At 33.1% G+C, this 20431-nt stretch overlaps 2 protein-coding genes across 2 annotated transcripts; both read right to left on the reverse strand.

The window, feature by feature from the left end:
* Window positions 1-1180: 1180 nt before the first annotated feature.
* On the reverse strand, window positions 1181-3594 carry LOC144568032 (delta(7)-sterol-C5(6)-desaturase-like). Its single transcript, XM_078318249.1, has 3 exons — window positions 3269-3594; window positions 2160-2465; window positions 1181-1648 (listed from the first exon to the last, which is right to left on the reverse strand). Exons 1-3 carry the CDS (start codon window positions 3492-3494, stop codon window positions 1353-1355), a joined length of 828 nt encoding a protein of 275 aa, XP_078174375.1. The 5' UTR covers window positions 3495-3594; the 3' UTR covers window positions 1181-1352.
* Window positions 3595-18252: 14658 nt separating this feature from the next.
* LOC144568179 (putative F-box protein At5g55150) lies at window positions 18253-19914 on the reverse strand. The gene is made up of 2 exons (XM_078318434.1): window positions 19781-19914; window positions 18253-19465 (listed from the first exon to the last, which is right to left on the reverse strand). Exon 2 carries the CDS (start codon window positions 19419-19421, stop codon window positions 18294-18296), a length of 1128 nt encoding a protein of 375 aa, XP_078174560.1. The 5' UTR covers window positions 19422-19465; window positions 19781-19914; the 3' UTR covers window positions 18253-18293.
* Between the last annotated feature and the right edge of the window lie 517 nt (window positions 19915-20431).

Below are 20431 nucleotides of genomic sequence, written 5' to 3' on the forward strand. Positions count from 1 at the left end.
ACGGACTAGATCCATATTTTCTTCAAAAAAAAAAGTACCATTATCACAATAGCACCAAAAGGAAGCCGAACAAAAAATAATAAACACTTTACATCACAAAAAACACAAATTAAGCCGATGCAGATCAACACCATAATAAAAGAGTTCAGGAATCAATAATAGTACCCGCACTGTACCCGCAGGGAAGTGTCAAAAATTAAATGTTAAAATATAACTTCTTGTGGGGATTGCAAAAACTGCACAATTTAAATTTTTTTTCCTAAAGTATTAATATCTATGAACGGAAGTATTTATACCTATGTACAGAAGTATTTATACTTATGATGTGAACAATTATTTATTGTGTGGATTATGTAGTGCCAAGATAACAATACATGCGCTACAGTACCCGAGGACCACCGAAAATTAAATGCATAAATATAACTTCCTACGGAAACTACAAAAACTCCACAATTTGAATTTTTTTCCTAAAGTATTAATATTTATGCAATTTTCTCTTTCAAATGAGATCCATGATGACGTACTTTCAGGCTCGTCGTCACGCAAGTGTTTATACCTCACCGTACAAGTATTTATACATATACTTGCAAGTATTTTTTACATATGACACTGAAAGTATTAATATCTAAATATTGAAAGTATTTATACTTATACACTGAAGTATTTATACCTATGAGGTCAACTATGTTTGTTAGGGGAAAGTTGACACGGAAATAATTGGAGAACTCGAAAAGAGATTATCATAACAAGTTACGCATTAAAGTATTAACATCTTCCTTTTTTATGTGCTAATATCTTACCTTCTAAGTATTTATATCTATGAATGTATAAATATCTAAGTATTTTTTACACATGACACAAAAAAAAATTAATATCTAAATATTAAAAATATTTATATCTATGCACTGAAGTATTTATTTTTATGAGATAAATTATTTTTGTTAAAGAAAGATTGACGTGAAATTAGTACCGGGACTTTTAAAGGGGACTATATAATTAGTGAGGACCGTAGAGAAAGAGTGCTACTGGAATTTTAGAATAATAATTAGTTGAGACTATATAATATCTTTTTAGAATAATAATTAATGGACACAATATAATTAGTGGGGAACATAATACATTATTTCTCCAAGTCCAAGTACTATAGCACGGTACTGTAGCATGGATACAGTGCAGGTACTGTAGCTCATCAATAAGATAGTATCAAAAAAAAAAGCTTGAAGAAAACAAAGAAATCGAGGGGTTCTCCCTAGTTATTTTCTCCCACCTAATCACTAGCATACCATACAAAAGAAATACTGCATCATATCAACAATATCCTCTTTGTACGGCCCCGCATGACAGAGAACCAACTAGGCCTTCTTGGGATTCTCATCCTCTTCAGGGTCGCAAAGGGTGCCAAACATCCAGTCCATCCAGATGGTGAAGTGGCCATAATTGTGGCGGTACGTTGTGTGGTGGATGGTGTGGTAACCCGCACCCATCACCGGCCACACCTTCCCGTGGATGCAATCATGGATGTTGGCCGTCCATACCGCTTCACAAAAGAGCAGAGCCACATGAGTGGTGAAGTGGCACGGTATGATGAACAATGCAATCACATGCGGTACGGCTTGTAAGATACCGTCCAAGGGATGGAATGCAAGTCCTGCAAGAAAAGATGGATATTTTTCATGGCAAATTATTTCAGCTGCAAAAGGTTGGCAACGACCTGGCTAGCCCAAAATGCTTTTTTTTTGGTTGTTACAGAGTATTAATACTTCCAACTGGCTTTCCTATTTTCTATAAAACTTTTGCAATAATGCCCCCATTATCTAGAAATTGCAGAAAAAAATCCTATCTGCACTATATTTGAAAATAATAAGCAGCTTGGTATAGCATTTTACTTAATAAAAATAATAGGAAGATGCCTCGAACACTCAAGCCTATATAAGTTAACACTTGCTACCTTATGTCTATTACTCGTATAAGAGTCAACTATATCAAGAAAGGTCCCCAATTTTCTTCTATTGTTTTGTGACAATGGCGTTTAACACAAAATACAGTCTGAAATAAAAATATTTATTTTTCTTAACAAAATTATAATGACATACTTTCAATTTTTTTGTTATTTATGTCAAATCAAACACTACAAGTTCACAGAAAATAAACAAACTAACCCGCAAAAGGAGAGAGCGTGTTCTGCTTGTTGTAGATGTGGTGAGTGGCATGGAGCCACTTGTAAAGCGGCTTAATATCATGCAACTTCCGGTGCATCCAATAAATGCCGAACTCAACAAAAGTCAGGTACACCGCCAGGTAGACAAAGTACATGGGCACGCCGACTTCACTTATGGTAGTGAAACACTGGGTCCAGCCAGACTCAACCATGTATTCTGAGATGGATGGCAAGCCAGTGTACCATGGCATAGCCTTCATTGTCACTTTTATTTGTAAATACATGGCGTTGTTTGTTGGTATTGAATCTGAAAAAAATAGTTGATTTTGATTATTCTACAGTATACTACATCACAAGTGTACAAGTTGGGGGTAGATGTGATTAGAAAACCATCACTGCCTAGCTAAACAAAAGGGAAAGCTAACTTGATAACTAATAAGAAAAACGATTATCAAATCAGTACAGTACTGCGTGGGGCAAAATATATCATGTCGAAAACTGAAAAACTGTACTTGAGATAATAAGAGATCTGTTATGAGCAAATTAATGTTTTGTGCTAGTAAGGGTAACTAATTAATGCAATTATTTTCCATGAATTTCCTTTTCCTAGAATCAGAATATTTCAGTTTACTCTTAAAGTGATCAAATATGCAAAACTAAGGGTACAGGTAAAACAAAATCAATTTGAACAAATTTCAATGGAAGATCCGAACTCTGATTAAAATACCAACGAATACAATTTTAATTTTTGTTTCTTCCATACTCATTCCATTCATAGATCTCAATGGATAAATTAGATGATGCCTACATTAAAGTACAGTACCCCCAACAATTCCTAAACTCTTAACCACAAAACTACTACATCCTAGAAACGAAATTAATTCCATAAAACGATAAAGATGCACAGTGCACATCCAGAAGTGTCAATTTTAATCCTCGTCAAAATGCTGGTAAAATCAAATTCATAACAATATCTATCCCCAAAAGCATAGAATAGTGAACTGACCCATGATAAAAAACCAGCATTTCATCCAACAAACACTGTTATTCGGAAATGACCATTCCTTCGAATAAACCATGAAAATCTTATCGTTTAGAACAGAGCTGTACCTTTTGGGACATAGACATTGCGCTTCCAATAATAGATAACGAGGCACCAGAGGAAGCCGGAGATGAAGTACACCAGCAAACCGCCGATGTAGTTCCTCAGCCAAGACTGGAAGAAGTGAGGCAAGCGCCGCCACGCGTCGCCCGGTACGATGTTCCCTAGCACGATCTCATTGTACCAGCTCGTCTCCGCTACGAATAGGCTCAGGTAATCAGTGGCCCCCGCCATGCGTCGGAGAAAGAAGCACAGGTTAAACTGTTCCGGCGGTTACTGGATCGCTCGATTAGTCGGAACGGAGAGAACGAAAGGAGCGTCCTTTTTGTGTACTTTTACAGCGGCCCAAGTGGTTTTGTTGTGGCCTTGCGGGCGAGACGTGCTGTACTGCTGTTACTGTCGAGTTGGTCTCTTCTCCAGTTAGGGAATCATTGGAGCGTCCGGTAGTCTTGGCCGTCTATTTGATGATTGAGAAATAATGCTGACCATCCGTGACAGCTTCTGCCAAGGTTTCAAAAAAAGAGAAATAACGCTGACCATGTCACCTCACGGCTCACGTCACGCTCATTCTAGACCGTCTGATATAAATTGGACAGTCCAGATTTTCTAATAAGATTGATCAAACTATGGATTATCATATATTACTACGTGCGGATCTACAATTAACTAGTTCAACAATAAAGACAAAGATCCAAAGTCCTGTAGCTAACAAAGAAACACTTGCATAACTTATATTTTACAACCAAAGACTGTGGGCCCCACTCACAGGACATCAGCGCCTAATCTAGATCTAGATGATTTCGTTTTGTCATTATTTTGATCAGAATTTATTTACCTCGAAGGTATAAGCAGATTTAAAAATAATAATAGTGATATGCTCAATAATAGAGCTATGAAACTATCTCTTTAGTTTTTTTTCACTTGATCATCAAATTACGGATACCTATTATTCATTATGTTAATGTAATTGATTAAGAGGTTTGATCTTGAACTTCGTAACTTGGTTTGGCCACCATAAATAAAGCATTATGGGATAAAGGCGAGAGGAAAGAGATCATATACAGTGAAGGGGAGAGAAGAAAAGAAGGATGATGATATATTTGTTTATTTTATTTTTTAAATAACTTAATAAAAAGTTAAATAAAAAAGGATAGAAGAAAAAAAAACTAAATTTGCATGAAAATATTGAATATTATGATGTTTTATGGAGATATTGACTATTTTGAAAATTTGAATGAACACACTAGAAGATTTTCCAAAATATTAATATAACTCAATGGTTGAAATTTTACTTTGTGATTATAAATATTTGAGTTCAAATTACAAGTGTAACACATTGCATTTTATGGAGATATTGGCTATTTTGAAAATTTGAATGAATACACTAGAAGATTTTCCAAAATATTAATATAACTTAATGGTTGGAATTTTACTTTGGGATTATAAATATTTGAGTTCAAATTACAAGTGTAACACATTGCATTTTATGTTTCAGGTCATACAATTAAAATAAAATAAAAATGAACGAACCCATTTAAATAGAAGGGTTCATGAATTTTAAATTGATTCATTCCGTTCATTAAATCATACGGTCCTAATTAAGTTAATAGAATTTTACTTTTCTTCCAATAGAAAAATAACATATACGCATCCGTAAAAGTCGACTATTTACAGAGTTTGCAAGTCTGTTGTTGTTCTTGTTAGAGAGAAAAAAAAAAAAATTAAACCTATATCGTAATGAAATTTCGAAAATTATTGGGAGGCGCTGAGCCAGCGTGTCGATCAAACGAGACACACTGGCTTTTCCTACTGCTCAAAAGTTCCAATTTTCTTATGTTAATTGTTTATGACAAATGATTGACTATTGAGTGAAATATCTAAAAATGAGTGAAACACAAATCCTCGAGAAAACATTTCAACACGTGCACCATAGTATCATTTCGTGACTTCGAATTCTAAAAAATTCCGTGCAAGTACCATATGAATAGTGCGACTTCTCAAAATTCTCAGGAGGAGAAATTCACTTACATTATTTTTTTTTTATGATGCATTCTATATTTTTAAAGTCTAAATAGTTGATTCAAACCGTTTAACATGATTGATATATATTAAAATGTGTTTGCAGATCAAATATTACATTTTTTAATTTTTTTTTTATTATTTATTAAGATGGGTACAAAAATTCAATAGTCTAAAAATAACAATTATGTAAAATAATTAGTAAATAGTAAAAAAATGAAAAATTTGATCTGCAAACACATTTTAATATATCCATCATGTTGAACGTTTTGGATCGACTGTTTAAACTTTAAAAACTTTGAAATGTGTGGTGTAATTCGGTACTAAAAAATGATGTAAGTGGATCCCTCCTCAATTATCAAATATAAAAATAGTTGACAGTTTTGTGTACATATAAAGTGAATATGGCTTAGGTCCGGACTATGGTACATGAATACGGGTATCGTATCAATTACGATATAAAATACGAATTTTCAACATGATACAGATATCGGACCCACAAAATAAACTCACTCCTATATTATCGTCAAATAGGGCAAAATACGAGTATCATATTGCCGTATTGACATCTGCAAAAGCTATTTCAGTCTCGAATCTTTTTTTTTTTTGAATCGAAATGACATTTCGGTCCCTAATGATTTCACATTTTTGCTGTTGGTGTAATACCTTGGATCGAGATGCCATTTCAGTCCACTGTTTTTTCAGCTGGGACCGAATTGACATTTCGGCCCCATGTATTTATTTTATTTAATTTTTCTTTTCTGGACCTTTGTTTTGGCTTAGTTTCTATCAGGATCCTCCAATTTCGTTCAAGAACAATTCCAGTTTCAGTCTGGAATCCTCAGTTTCAGTCGAAAACTCCTAAGATTCGACCAGGAACCCTCGGTTTAGTATTTTCTATGGTCGCGGATCTGAAAAAAAATGTGAAATCACTAGAGATCGAAATGTCATTTCAGTCAAAAAAAAAAATAGAACCAAAATGACATTTTCAGTTCTTATATTAAAAAAAAAGTAAACATATTGGTTTGATAAAAATGTTTCTTTTTTAATTATGGTTTATAAAAAAAATCCGTCAGCAACCGGAACAATATCTGACAAAAATAAACCAAGAGATTCTTTCGACAAAGCTCTCACCAGTGACCAGTCACGAGCCATCTGTCCTTTTTAGTTCTTTCTCTTCCCCAGCAGTATTAATTCACTTGTTGATTACGGGAATATCTAGATTCTTGATCCGACGTTCGTTGTCAATCCAGTAGAAGGGTGACGTTTAATTGGGGAGGTTGAGAATCTCTTTTTTTTTTTTTTGTTAATCTGCATCGCCTCTGCATCCGGTAACCTAGCGAACAGCAATACGAAAACTACAGTTCAACAAGTAAACGACGTAGAGCATCCGTTCAGGGATTTTTTTGATAAACCATAATTAAGAAAATCATTTTTACTGATTCAGTATGATTGCTTTTTTTTTTTTTTTCAAAAATCAAAAGGACCGGAGGAGCCCTTCGGTCTCACTTTTTTTCTTTCCTCAAGACCGGAGGAGTCCTCCGGTCTCAGGGGCGGATCTAGGAATTCTATCAAGGTAGGGCAAAAAAATAACTAATCGGATTCAAATAATTAATCGGATTTGAATCCATTAGCTAATTGGGTATTAGATAAAAAAATGAAAAAGAGGAGAGGAGTGTTTGCGTGGTGTCACGGCAAAGAAGCGAGGTGTAGATATTTTATATACTGCAAATGTTGATATATACTCTCATAGTATTACTAAAAGAAATTGTCTAGAAATACAAAAAAGAATAAAAAAAAAGTGAGAAAAACGCAGACCGAGACTTAGTTCCACGAGAGAGTGAATATATAAAAAATAGGTATTTATTTAGTAGGAACTCATCACCTAGTTGAATTTTCATTAATCTTAGACTGAATTACATCAAAATATAAAATAGACAGTGTTGAGAAAGAAACTAGACCTCAGGTTAGCCAAGATTTTCATTAAAAATTAAAATAAAAAGTTTATTCGAAAAAAAAATTAGAAGTTAAATTTTGAGTCAAAACCTGATAATTAAATTGTGTCTAGTACAATTATTTGATAATTTTATTTAAAATATAATTAATAAAAAATAATCACAATTTATAACTCAACATAGTTACAAAGGAGTTTTTTTTTCTTCTTCTTTTGAAACGGAGGTATTAACTAGAAACACTCTCATAAAATACTAAAATATATACGACAATCAAACAATAATTATGAGAATAAATTTAATTCTCACTCTTTAACTCTTACTGTGTATTTTTGACTCCTAATTTAGTCATAGGAAAATCTCAAATAGCCATTGTATTAATATTCATAAAATTATTTAGCTTAGAATTTTCATAAAATTAATATCATAAATAAGCATATCCTTTCAATAATAAAGAGGAATGTAAAGAAAGGAATATAAAACAAAGAACTTAAGAGAAACAAACAAAAAATAGAAAAGAAAACATGCAACTAAAAATAAAAATCAAATCAAATCGGAAAACATAAATCAGAAAAAATGGAGATACTATGTACACACAGAAATGGAGACGAATAAAGAAAATGGGAGAAAAATTTGAATTAATGGGTTCCAGTTAGCGCTGGAGGAGTTTGAGATTTTCTTTTTCATTAATACTGACTAGTGGATCCCACATTTGTAAGAATTTCTAGTTTGTACTTGGTCCACATAGTTTCTTTTTGAAATAGTTATTTGGCTCATGTATACCACTCCCATTTAATATTTTCTCATCATCTTCTTCCTCAAAAATAGATAGAAACTCAGAAGAAGGAAAATTAGAAAACCAGTAAGAGGAAGAGGCAAAAGGTAAATCGAAATGACGATCTAAGAATTTTTCAAAATCCAAGCTTTGGTCTTACTGGCTTCGCCACTGCTCAGGGTAGGGCAGTTGCCCACCCCTGGCTCAATGTAGATCCGCCCCTGTCCGGTCTCCCTATTTTTATTTCAAAATTTAACGGAAGCCACAGAAGATCCCACTAGCATATCCAACAAATTTTATGCTTCAAGACCGGAGCCTTGGTCCGGTCCCATTTTTTTTTTTTTTACTTTTTTTTACTTTTTTCACTTTTTTCCACTTTTTCCACTTTTTTCTGTGTGGCTATCTGTGTAGCATCTCTTATTTTATGTATATATAATATATGTATATGTGTATGTATTACCTCATATTTTATATCTTCGCTTTCAAAGTTCAAATTGTCGATCCGAACCGTTCAACATAATATTTATGCTAAAATATGTATGTAGATAAAATTTTATATTTTTTGAAATTTTTTTACTATTTTTTAAGATGAGTACAAAATTCAACAGTCTGGATATAACGATTTTGATATATACACACATATATTATATATACATATATACTTATATACTTATATACATATATTATATTATATATACATATACATACACATACACATACACATACACATACACATACACATACACATACACATACACATATACATATACATATACATAAACATATATTATATATACATATATTATATATACAAATATTATACATACACATATACATATATTATATATACATAAAAAATAGAGATGTTACACAGATCGCCGCACGAAAAAAAGTGGAAAAAGTAAAAAAAAAAAAAATATAAATATATATATATATATATTGAGACCGGATGGCTCCTCCGGTCTTGAGAAAAGGAAAAAAGTGAGACCGGAGGAGCCCTCCGGTCTTTGTGGTTTTTGACAAAAAAAAAAAAAATCATGCTGGATTAGTAAAAATAATTTTCTTAATTATGGTTTATCAAAAAAATTCTCCGTTCAACAATAAAATTAGGAATCATTTTTTTAAGAAAACCTTAAGTTTGACAAATTACTTAAGTTATATAGAATTATGATTTAAAATCTTGAACAAGCTTAAAAAAAGTAAGCAAAATGAGCACTAAAAAAATAGTTTTAAATTTGATAGAGAAGCATCCGTTCATTGAACTTAAAACTCTTTAGAGTACTAAAGAGCACCATTAAGAAGCTCTAAGCCATAATTTCTGACAACTGCCAAACGAACTACTGAGTTTTTTTTTTTTTTTTTTTGACGGTTGAAGCCCTTAGGCAACGAACTACCGAGTGGGTGGATAGAAACTTTTGATGTTTTGTCCGTTAGTTGTGATCCAACGGTGTCAGATATGATTCACCGTATTGATGTCTTTCTGTCTCTGCTTGTCTCCTTGAGATTCTGATAATGTGGCAGGTTGATGTACTGGTTTTATGTCAACCCGCTACTCTTTCCTTAATTCGTGGATGTTCATAGTAAATCACTGTTCAGTGTGTATAATTTGGACATTGCTGGTAGAGGTGCTATTGGGTCGGATCCGGATATTATTATATTTTGATCCGTATCCTAAAAGTGTTTGAGTCTAAATTTCGATCCATATACTTATTTGTTTTAAATCGGATTGGGTTCAGATCCTGATACTTATCTACCCATAGATATTTTGGGTCAATTCTTTCGATTCCGGATAGATAGATACCCATAACTTGTTTGTAGATTATCGGGTCCTGTTCAGATACATACAGTTCCGGATCCAAAGTGGATATGTGTCACAACTCCAAAGCATTTAAAAAATCATTTACATTTAAATATAATTATAATTTCTTAAACATCTCATACCATAAATCATTATAATATAAATTAAAAACTACGTCCAAATAAAAATTATACTATTGGTCTTGTTCATAAATAATAAAACATATCATGCTACATAACAAAATAAAAATAATAATTCTAAATTATTAGTTATCCATCTAAATTAAAAAAAAATACTATCCTATTGATTCAACATTTTTGCAAGTACTCCTTCCATACTACAGATTTTTTTTTTCTCATTAGATTCTTCAATAATATTTTGTAGAACTTGGGTAGTATTATTTTCAGAATTTGATTGTTGATTGTTTGGAGTACTCATGGTGTAACAAAAAAAAATTGATTTTGTTTTTGTTTTTTGTTAATAGCTTTTGAATTCAGGAGGATGGAGAGAAATAACTTTTGAAAATACAAATATTGAAATAGAGAGATAATTTTTAGAAAGTAAAATATTGGAGATGACGATTTCCTTTTCTATGGTTTAAAAATATCTATCAATGGAATACTAATAATTTGTAGATAGGACATATCAATGAGAGCAATAAATTTTCATTATTATGTAGAGGATATTAAGGTAAATATTGAATGATGCATTCATAGCAATAAATTTTATTTAAAAAATTAATGCGGCCATTACGGAAGAAATAAATTTGACATCCATCCGTGTGTATAAACATAGCAAATATGTGACTGCATTATATTTTCTCACATACAAATTGTGAAAAAGTACTGGGTTCATCACAGCTTATGCAAAAATTAATATGCAAAGTTGTATTTTTATATATTAATAGTTATTAATATATGTTTTATCAGGTATAAAGGTATCGGGTCGGATAATTAAATGAAACCCATATCCTATTCATTACAGTATTGGTTCCGGTTAGGATCCGAATCAGATATTAAATTATTCATTTTGTAACTGTGTTTATAATTTAACTGGTTATATTTTTTAAACCATACTCTATTCAAATTAATCGGATCCGAGTCAGATCTGATTTGATTCTGGATCAAATCCAGGTAATCAGATAAAAGTAGCACCTCTAACTGCTACTAGCCTACTACGAAATCACTGTTCAGTATGTATAATTTGAACGGCCCCAGCCTGTTTTTTTTTCCCGATAAATGTAATCTGGACTTTTATTCAATACATTTCTGACATCTTTTGTCAGCTTATCAAAAAAAAAATAACTATCATCACATGGTTTGTTTCCACTGCAAAAAAAAAAATTATAAATATCATCACATGGTTTGTTTCCACTGCATAAACACACCTATACAAAAAAATGAACAACCTGTGGGCATGAAGTGGTTTTTACTTTTTACCGAATTCGTGTCACCTAAGCTAACAAAATATTTCTGTTTCAGACCGTCTAAATATTTATGTTACTTAGAGATATGGACTCGTTTTAAACAACCCCTCCTTATCAGCTTAGGCCAATTTGGCTGCTCTTCTTTACCAAGCATACCTACTCTACCTAAAGTTTGAGAAAAAACATACATTAGTTATTGGATTTTATTTGGACTTTGTCTTCCAATTATTATAAATTAATTATGATTTAATTGTACCATAATGTGTACATTTACATTAATGGTATGCCTTTGTCTAACGTGTGTCTACATAATCAAATTGGGGGGGGGGGGGGGGGGGGGGGCTGGGGGGGGGGCTAAAACCAATTTAGTCTGATGTCAAGGTTGTGCAGAAACTAAAATTACAAATCGCCTATGAACCTAACTAGATGCTCGAATATCGACGTAGATCGAATGATTCGGATCGGACATCAGAACCAAATACATTGTAGTGTAGAATTTAAGTTAACTAAGCTTATGTGCCGCTTCGTTGTGGGGATAAAATTATTTCGTAAGAAATTACGGATATACATTCGTATTTCCGTACCGAAAATACAGTTTAGAAATCACCTTTTAGAGAATGACGATGACAATTTTCTTCTGCTAATTTGAAAAAGGAAACCATTTTTTTTCTTCTTCTAATTTCTATTGAAAGAAGTAGAAAGAAATAAAAAAAGAAAAGAAAAATAAAATCAGGCTAGCTTTCACTGGGCTCTGTCCAGTAAACTTTAGGGTTTAGGCCGAGAATTAAGCGTAAATTTTAAGAGCAACTTCGTGGGCTTAATAAAGTTAGTAAGTGGCAAATTAATAATTAATATAAGATGCCATTAACAATAGAGTAAGGATAAAATATACTATTGGTTTTGTGCTCTAATTGTGATCTAGATTTTTATTTTCGTTTTCAACGTCCCGATCCGAACAACTCACCATGATATTTGTATTAAAATGTACTTGGAGATCAAATTTTATATTTTTTGAAATTTATTTACTATTTTTATAGATAGGTACAAAATCACTGTTTTCAGAAGATTTTTGGTCTTCAAATACATTTTAATACAAAGAACATTGTGAGCTGTTCGGATGTTGGAAATGAAGATAAAGATGTGGAGCACGATTGGAATTGAATATGATCGGCTCAATAATTGACTGTAAATAAATTATTTTTTTTTAAAAGAGGAAAATAATGGTAAATGTCTCTCTCGATCACAGCAGTGGAAGATAAGTGTACCGGAATCCAAAAAACCAATGATACATTTTAACTCTACTCTTAAGAAATAAGAATAATGGATATTTTATATATTTACAAATAAATTAGTCTGTAAAATAATTAGATTTGAAATAAAATTGTTTTCTAAATGACAGAATGTAAATCAGTACTTCGTCATAACGAAATTAGGTTTCGTATCCTGAAATTCCAAGTCCCATTTATTTTCTGTGTCTCATGTCAAACTGAATATGGAAATCATTTTAATATCCTGTAAGTTTCTTCAATATATATTTCAAAAAAAAAAATACTTGCATGGTTTGTTTAGTTTTTATTTTAGATGTTGTTAAATATTGTTTGAGTTTGAGTAGATCATGAAAGCTGGATCAGTCCTGTGACCCAAAATAATTGTTAATTTCAGATTTGGTATTCAAATTTCATTTTGGCATTCATTAGATCGATGGTTTTAATTTGGAATCGAAATTATCGAGCGGAATTTGGATCTAGCTGATGGCCCAATTAAAAATTTAGGATCTGACATAATCCGGCCACGTAAATTCACAATAACACAATCATTTAATATATCATTAGATTGTAAATATAGGGATCGACAATATTTATTTTATTTTATTTTTAGGAGGTTTGAATATGAATTTTCCCAAAAAAAAAGAAAAGCAAAAACAGAAATATAACACGAAAACTACTATATATATAATTAGATAAAAATTGTGGAATCACTAGCTCTTGAAAGAAAAATAAAATGAGACATCACTAATTTTTACTAGTTCATTTTTGTCAGTTGAGTAGATCAAGATCAACCTATTAGGTGGCATGGGTAGAAGATGGTCAGATTTTCCGCATACTATAAATTTATTTTGGATCGGTTAATTTTCGATCCTAATGTACCTAAATAACTGATCTTAATTTCAGTTTTTCTACTAGTAAAATATGGATGACAGATAAGATCATATCATATATGACCATAGAGAACATCATATATGATCTCCAATACAGAGAGATATTAAAAAAAAAATGGCAAATCTAAAATTATCTTCCCCTCTTGCATCTACTTGTTCTTGTCAGCATGTGCATATTATTGTGTACTTGGTTTTTCTTATAATCATTGTGTAATTGGTTTTTCTTGATGTATAGAGTAAAGTACTTGGTTTTTCTTATAATCATTTTTTCTAAAGGAGCAGAAGAACTTGATAATTGTATTTAATTTTACATTTTTTTTCAGCCATTGAAATTCGAGAAATATTAACTTAGTAAAATGCATTTTTTTTTTTTGATAAAAGGCTAATGCCCGTTTCATTAAAGAAATCCGAACCAATACAAAACCAAAAGTCGTAGAGATAAAAGCAAAAACCAAGTACTACTGTCTGTTACTCCTAATTCCGAGAGAGTCATTGACTCTCTTGACTACCAAAATATATCACGTACCATTCAACACAAAATATGCATAACAGACGTACTAGATTAATCTAAATAAGCTAGATAAGTAAATGCAAGTATTAAATCCCCGCAGACGGTGTAGTTTCCTCCTCTGGTAGCTGGTACAAAACCATTTGTGTATCTTCTAGGTCCCAGATGCAGAGCGGAATCTCCTCAATAGTCTCTAGCAGCCAAAGTGGAATCAGCTCCTTTGCTTGACGTTTCACCAGAGCTGTCCAATAGTTAGTGAGAGCAACAATCATTAGGATAATGAATCTAAATGCCTTATGTGAATGTTTTTGAAAGCAAAGTTCATTCCTTAATTTCTAGATGGTCCAACTGAGTGCACTAAAAACTAACAAGAATGTTATTTGTAAATGTTTCGGTAAAGTACAAGCAAAATTGACTATGTCTGTAACAGTATGCCAGTTTTTATAAAATGGTTGACTTAAACCCATTCAAAACCATATTTGTTGAGTAAAAGGGCACATCAAAAATAAATGGTTGGTAGATTCTAACTGTTGACAAAATTGACACTGAACTGGACCTTTCCACCCTCTTTGTCTAAGATTCATTCTAGTAAGATTTTGTTTTTGGTCATGTGCAATTTTCACACCACCAAAGTTTAAAAACTTATATAAAGATTTGACAGAGAAGACCCTGACACTTCCCATTTCCATGCTAGTCTGTCAATATCATGAGTAAAGGACATGGTACTTATGGAGTGAAGTATATCACACCACCCCTTATGCATGATTGTATCAAATTGTCTCTTAAATGAAACATGCACCCCCCCCCCCCCCCCCCCCCCCCCCCCCCCCGCGTGTCTGTATAACTTCTTTTAATAGAATATTAGGGTTAGAACAGATTTCAAATAATTCAGGATACTGGATAGCTAATGTAATATTATTCTGTCAACTGTCAGTCCAAAATTTCAGTTCGGATTGCCTACGAGTATAATCGATGCTACTATGTCTTAAAGATTCCAATTTTATTATTTCCTTCCAGAACGGGGAAGGTGGAATGGGGTTATGGGAATAGTATTGGGAAGTTATAAGCTGTTTCCATAGATGTTGGTATGAGTGATCATGGTATTTCCATTACCACTTCATTAGCAAGGCAATGTTCATTAGGTTGAGGTCTAGGATGCCGAGACCCCCAAACTCTTTTTCTATACAAGCTCGATGCATTTAATTTCACTCAGTTAATTTTTCGATTGCAATGGCTGAAAAAAATATATTACTTGTGCCTCTTGATTGTCAGACCTTGAGTTTCCAAAGGGCCAATGTTCTTGTCAAGTTTGTTTCTCGTGTCAAATTTCCCATTCAATGGTCAAGAAATATCGGAGAACTTAATGCCATAAAAATATTTTTTTAATACGCGTTATGAGCCTGAGGTATTTTCTAAAATTTTAGGATAATTGAGTGGCTTTTATTCAAATTTATCTAATAGGATAAACACTAGTATTCTTAATACTTTGATAGTCATAGAGTTATTTTGCCTCACTTTCCAAAATCTAAAATAGAAAAACATGTTGGGCAAATTCAGTTTATGTTGAACAAATTCAGAACACAAAACCAATTTGTGCACTTACATGTTGGGCAAAATTCAGTTTATGATCTCGACTTACCTTAATAGTTCCCTAGATTTATTGTATGCAGTGTGGAGACAACATTTGGGCTCATGTTAGTTATTATCCTAGTAAAGATTGATTACATTAGACATCAATTAAAAAGACAAACACAAAAGCTAAGCAAATGTTAGATTAGCGACAAGAAGGCAGTCCAGTTGCATAAAAATATTTGTTAAAAATCAGCAAAACTGGCAACAACCTAAAAGGGAGATTAGGAATGATAAAAAGATGTAAATAATCAGGCATTGAACTAGGGTGGCAACGAATCGAACCAAATTGAACTTACCCTAGTTTGAGTTTGATTTGAATAAGATTTGAACCGAACTGGGTTTGATTTGTTTCGAATCAAACAACTAATTTTGAGTCAAATTAATTGCAAACTACACATTTTTCGAATTGAATTACGAACTAAATTTTTTTTTAGCAGCCCTAGTTATACTGGTAATTTATACATTAATTTTTTTCTCGTGGAACAAAATTCACACGGCTTCTTTTTAGTCAAAGTGATACAAATTAACTTTCCGTGATTACATCGATGAATGCAGATATCCTTGATGACATTTAATGATAGTGATCACGGTTCTTGTCACAAAGTACACTAATGACAAAATATGCTGTTGTAACGGCTAATGTCCAAATATGTTTTTTAAACTGCTTACGACCATTATAAATCAGTCATAAAACATACATATTTAATGCTACCAATGACATAACATACAATAGTTATCTTTTAAAAATAAAAAAAATCAGTACCTAATAGAAGCAGGGACGATCATATTTTTAAAATCCCTAGGACAGCTAGATCAGACTAGGTGTAACCCACAAGGGCGATCCATATATCTAGGAAACACGTCCATCTGGCTTGGCGTATATGGAACCTCCTCCCCATTTTCCAGATTACCCCGATGTATGCCAACACCAAAAGTCTGATTGGCCAAAGGCTGCATTACATCATAGTATACTCCATTCTCTTGTTTTTCACCACATTGCACATTAATCGAACCTCTCTCATTGAGAAAAAGGACCCGCTTTCCAATATTCCTCACTCGACACCAGACCTTCCTAATATCACACCATTTATATGCATGAACCGTTGTCTTTCCACGATATTAAAAAATTCTGACTATAAGGGGTCCACTAGAACCTGCATATCATAGGGTGATTATGAGTCCAGTTGGAGATTAAAGTACGTAGGATTAGAAGAGTATATTTAGAAATTTAGAGGGTGATTAAAGTAATTTTGAGTAATTATTAGATTTTGTGAATAAAAGAGTAAATCTAGAAATTAGAGTCACTTAACTCGTTGTAAATACGTTTTTTATCAATTGAATTGTTACTAGACATTAAACCCACTGATCTTAAAAAAAGTCGTAACTCTGTTATTGACTTGTGCTCTTGCAATGGACTTGCAAGAAAACTATCAAGCAGCTCTTGCATGCTTTACCATGAATTATAGCTTTTGAATTTATCAGTTTTGTTGCAGTTATTTTTTCATTAACTTCTAGCAAGGAAAGCCGTTCTTGTCCCTTGATAGAAATTGCATGGAGACGCCAAAGTAAATTGCAGCTTCTTGTATTAAACATTTGAACCATTTATTCACCTTCCACCTTCCCGACAACATGAGCAACTCTTCTAGAGAAACACAATTGAATATCTTAAGCAACCCTCATTGAGGTTCTTAATAAAGAGAAACATCTCATCTAGAGAGCAACTACACAAGCAAGAAGAAACAATTAATACTTTTAGTTTAAAAAAACAGAAATGAAAAAAATAAATTAAAAAGCTAAATTTCAGTTTCATATTTCTTTAATCGGCTGCATGATCAAATACTTCATTAGCATAACTTCAATAGTGCTACTCCTAATCCTAGTTGTATAGCACTATTGAATTAGATACTCCAAGAGAACGCATATGCATTGCCGTCAATCCTGTTATATTAAGAAAAGTGTAATTAGTACATCTTACTCTTAATGAAAAAACTTAGCATTTCAAGTTAAGAACTTAGACAATATGTTGACTCAAAGGCATTTTGGTTTGACTTTTACGCCATTAATTTCAAATAAATTTAAACATCAATAGGAAATAAAGGAGAAGTTTCCTCAAAACTAGACTAATTATGTCAGCACAAACAACACGTTTTTGCTTTTCCCTATCTATGATCACTAATAGTTTTACCCTTTATTTTTCTTTCAATCACACTTGTACAGCAACTGAACGTGCAACAAGTAAAATCACCAAGTTCCCTGGAACACATTCACATTTCAGCAAGTGTGCTGCATGTATGCATATATCTTTACTAAAGAATTGGCTAACAATATAAAACAAACAATTCAGACCAAAGCTTAGGTTCAATTTTCTTTACAAAACAACATGCTCAGGTTCAATTTCTTTTTCCTACCAAAGTTTGTTAGGTCCCTTTTGTTTCGATATTTAAATAAAAAAATGTTTCTCTGCAGAAGAAGACAAAATTATGTCCTCTAATCTTAATTTAAAACTAGTAATATGGGACAAACTTAACAAGCTTGTCAGCATTTAATGATGTTAATTGCGCTTGTTGTTACAATGTACACTAACGACAAAATATGCTTTTGCAACTATTAATGACCATTTTAAATCAGCTCGAAAGCATGCATACATAATGCATTAATGCTGCTAATTACATAACATACAATATTTATCGATTTTTTTTTTAAAGAAGAGTTAAAGATCAGTACATGTATGAACGATGGTCTTACTTTAAAAATCTCTATGACAGCTAGATAAGGCTAGGTGTAACCCACAAGGGCAATCCACATATTGAACGAAACACATCTATCGGGCCTGGCTTATGTCGAACCACCTTCCCACTTTCCAAATTATACTGATATATGCCAATACGAAAAGAGTCCATGGTCAGAGATTGCCTTTCATCACAGTTGTTGGGGTATTTTTGTAATTTCATGTTAGGACAATAGTATGCTCCATACTCTTGCTTTTCATCACATTGTAGATTAATTGAATTCCTCATATTGAGAAAAAGCACCCGGTTTTCAATATCCTTTACTTGATCCCAGATCTTCCGATCATCACGCCACTTATATGCATAAACTGTAGTCTTTTCACGATATTCACTAGTTCTTACTATAAGGGGCCCACTAGAATCTGCATCTCCCTCAACCAAATTTATCCGAACAGGAATGTTGTAGAAGTTGATATTGGAAGGGAAGTTCCACACAGAATGGTCCTGAAGGTCATAAACAGATATTATATTTTTAGTATTCACCGTGTAAACCAAGTTGTTATAGAAAATGAAATCCATCACGCTTGGAGCATCCCACTTCTTCAGTTCGGTCCAGTGAGAATCTCCGAGTCGGCAGAAGCCCAACTCCCAATTTGATGACGATAAAAACCAAGCCACAACAATGCAACTAAGCTTGGAAGGAGTGCACGACAGACAGACCTTTTGTATGCAATTTGTATATCCTTCATGCTTGTCAGAGAGAACACACCCCTTCCTCAAAAGGGATGGAGGGGCATCCAAGGAAGGAAGGTCGATGCAACTACTTGTAATTGGGTTGAACAACGACACTCTGTGTTCATGCTCCAGCACAAGCCAGCCATGGGAGGTTCCACAACAGTACTTGCCACTCATGTAAGGCAACTGAAACCGATATGTTTTTGACTGAACAATATCATAGAAGGATACATGAGCATCAAAAATACCGGGTTGAGGGAGCATAAGCCATGGAAATTGGGGAGGGAGATGGTGTGGGTTGGGTGTCAGTGCTTGTCGCCATGCCTTACAAATTGCTCTGAGATTAATGTATTGTATGTTAGTAGTGGAAGCTTTTTCAGCGATGCTTGGTAGCAGATCACTTGGGAGATCGGCCCAACACAATCTCATCTTGGCTTCCTTCAATTGTAACAGCTTCGAATGGGACCTAGACCCTGAAAACAAAGGAGAGAAATAATCTACTTTCCATCCCTATATAAGCTTTAAAAATAAAATTGTCATTCATTAGTATTAAACCCACACTATTTATGCAAATGTTATCCTCCATAAATCACTCTCATTTTCCAAAAACAGAACGTACTTCATAAATTATCTAATTATGACAGATTAAAGCATAATTATCTAATTTTGTAATTTGGTTTCAAATTTTCACAGTGAATATGACTGGCCTTTTTAACTTTCTAGTTGCAAAGGAAGGGGGAAAAAAATAGCTGCAAGAATTCCTAGTTAGAAAAGGTGATTGTTCTAACCTTGTGGCTGTAGGTGTGGTGGAGAGGACTGCAACGAGAGATGCGACGAATAGCAGAGACGAGAGAGGATCGCGTGAAGCCCGCCTGCCAAGGATCGGGAGGGAGGGGATGACAAGGCGAATTGCGGTGCTTCGTTCGAGTGCGTTTTTGCATATACGAGAGAAGACGCCGAGAGGAGTAGAAATAAAACTAATCAGAGACGAGCGTTTTGGGCCCAAAATATTTTATGGGCCATCAGCAAGATCCAAATTCAGTTCGAAATAAAAACTTGCTAGCCCAATGCAGGTCGAATAGCAAAATGTAATGTATGAATGTGCTGTAAAGTTGCAATTAAGTTATTTGGCAGCCTCTGCCAATTCATCCAAAAAAAAGAAAAAGAAGAAGAAGAAGAAGAAGTTACAGTTAAGGTCGTAATGTAATGATTTTCAAACTAATAAGGTTACTCTATGCCATATTGGATGTTTTTCTTGAGTAAAAGAATTGTTATATCATTATTAATGCCTTGACTAGATCAGGAGTATCTATATCTCTGAAATTATTAGAATTTTAATGTGGCAGTTTCTAATCTAATTTTAGAGATGCGAGAAAAGTTTCTTATTTAGAAACTATACAGTAAAATTTATTATTTAGAAGCTATTTATAAAGTCCATG

Source organism: Carex rostrata, chromosome 17 (assembly GCF_964058835.1).
Source record: "Carex rostrata chromosome 17, lpCarRost1.2, whole genome shotgun sequence".
Taxonomy (NCBI): Eukaryota; Viridiplantae; Streptophyta; class Magnoliopsida; order Poales; family Cyperaceae; genus Carex; species Carex rostrata.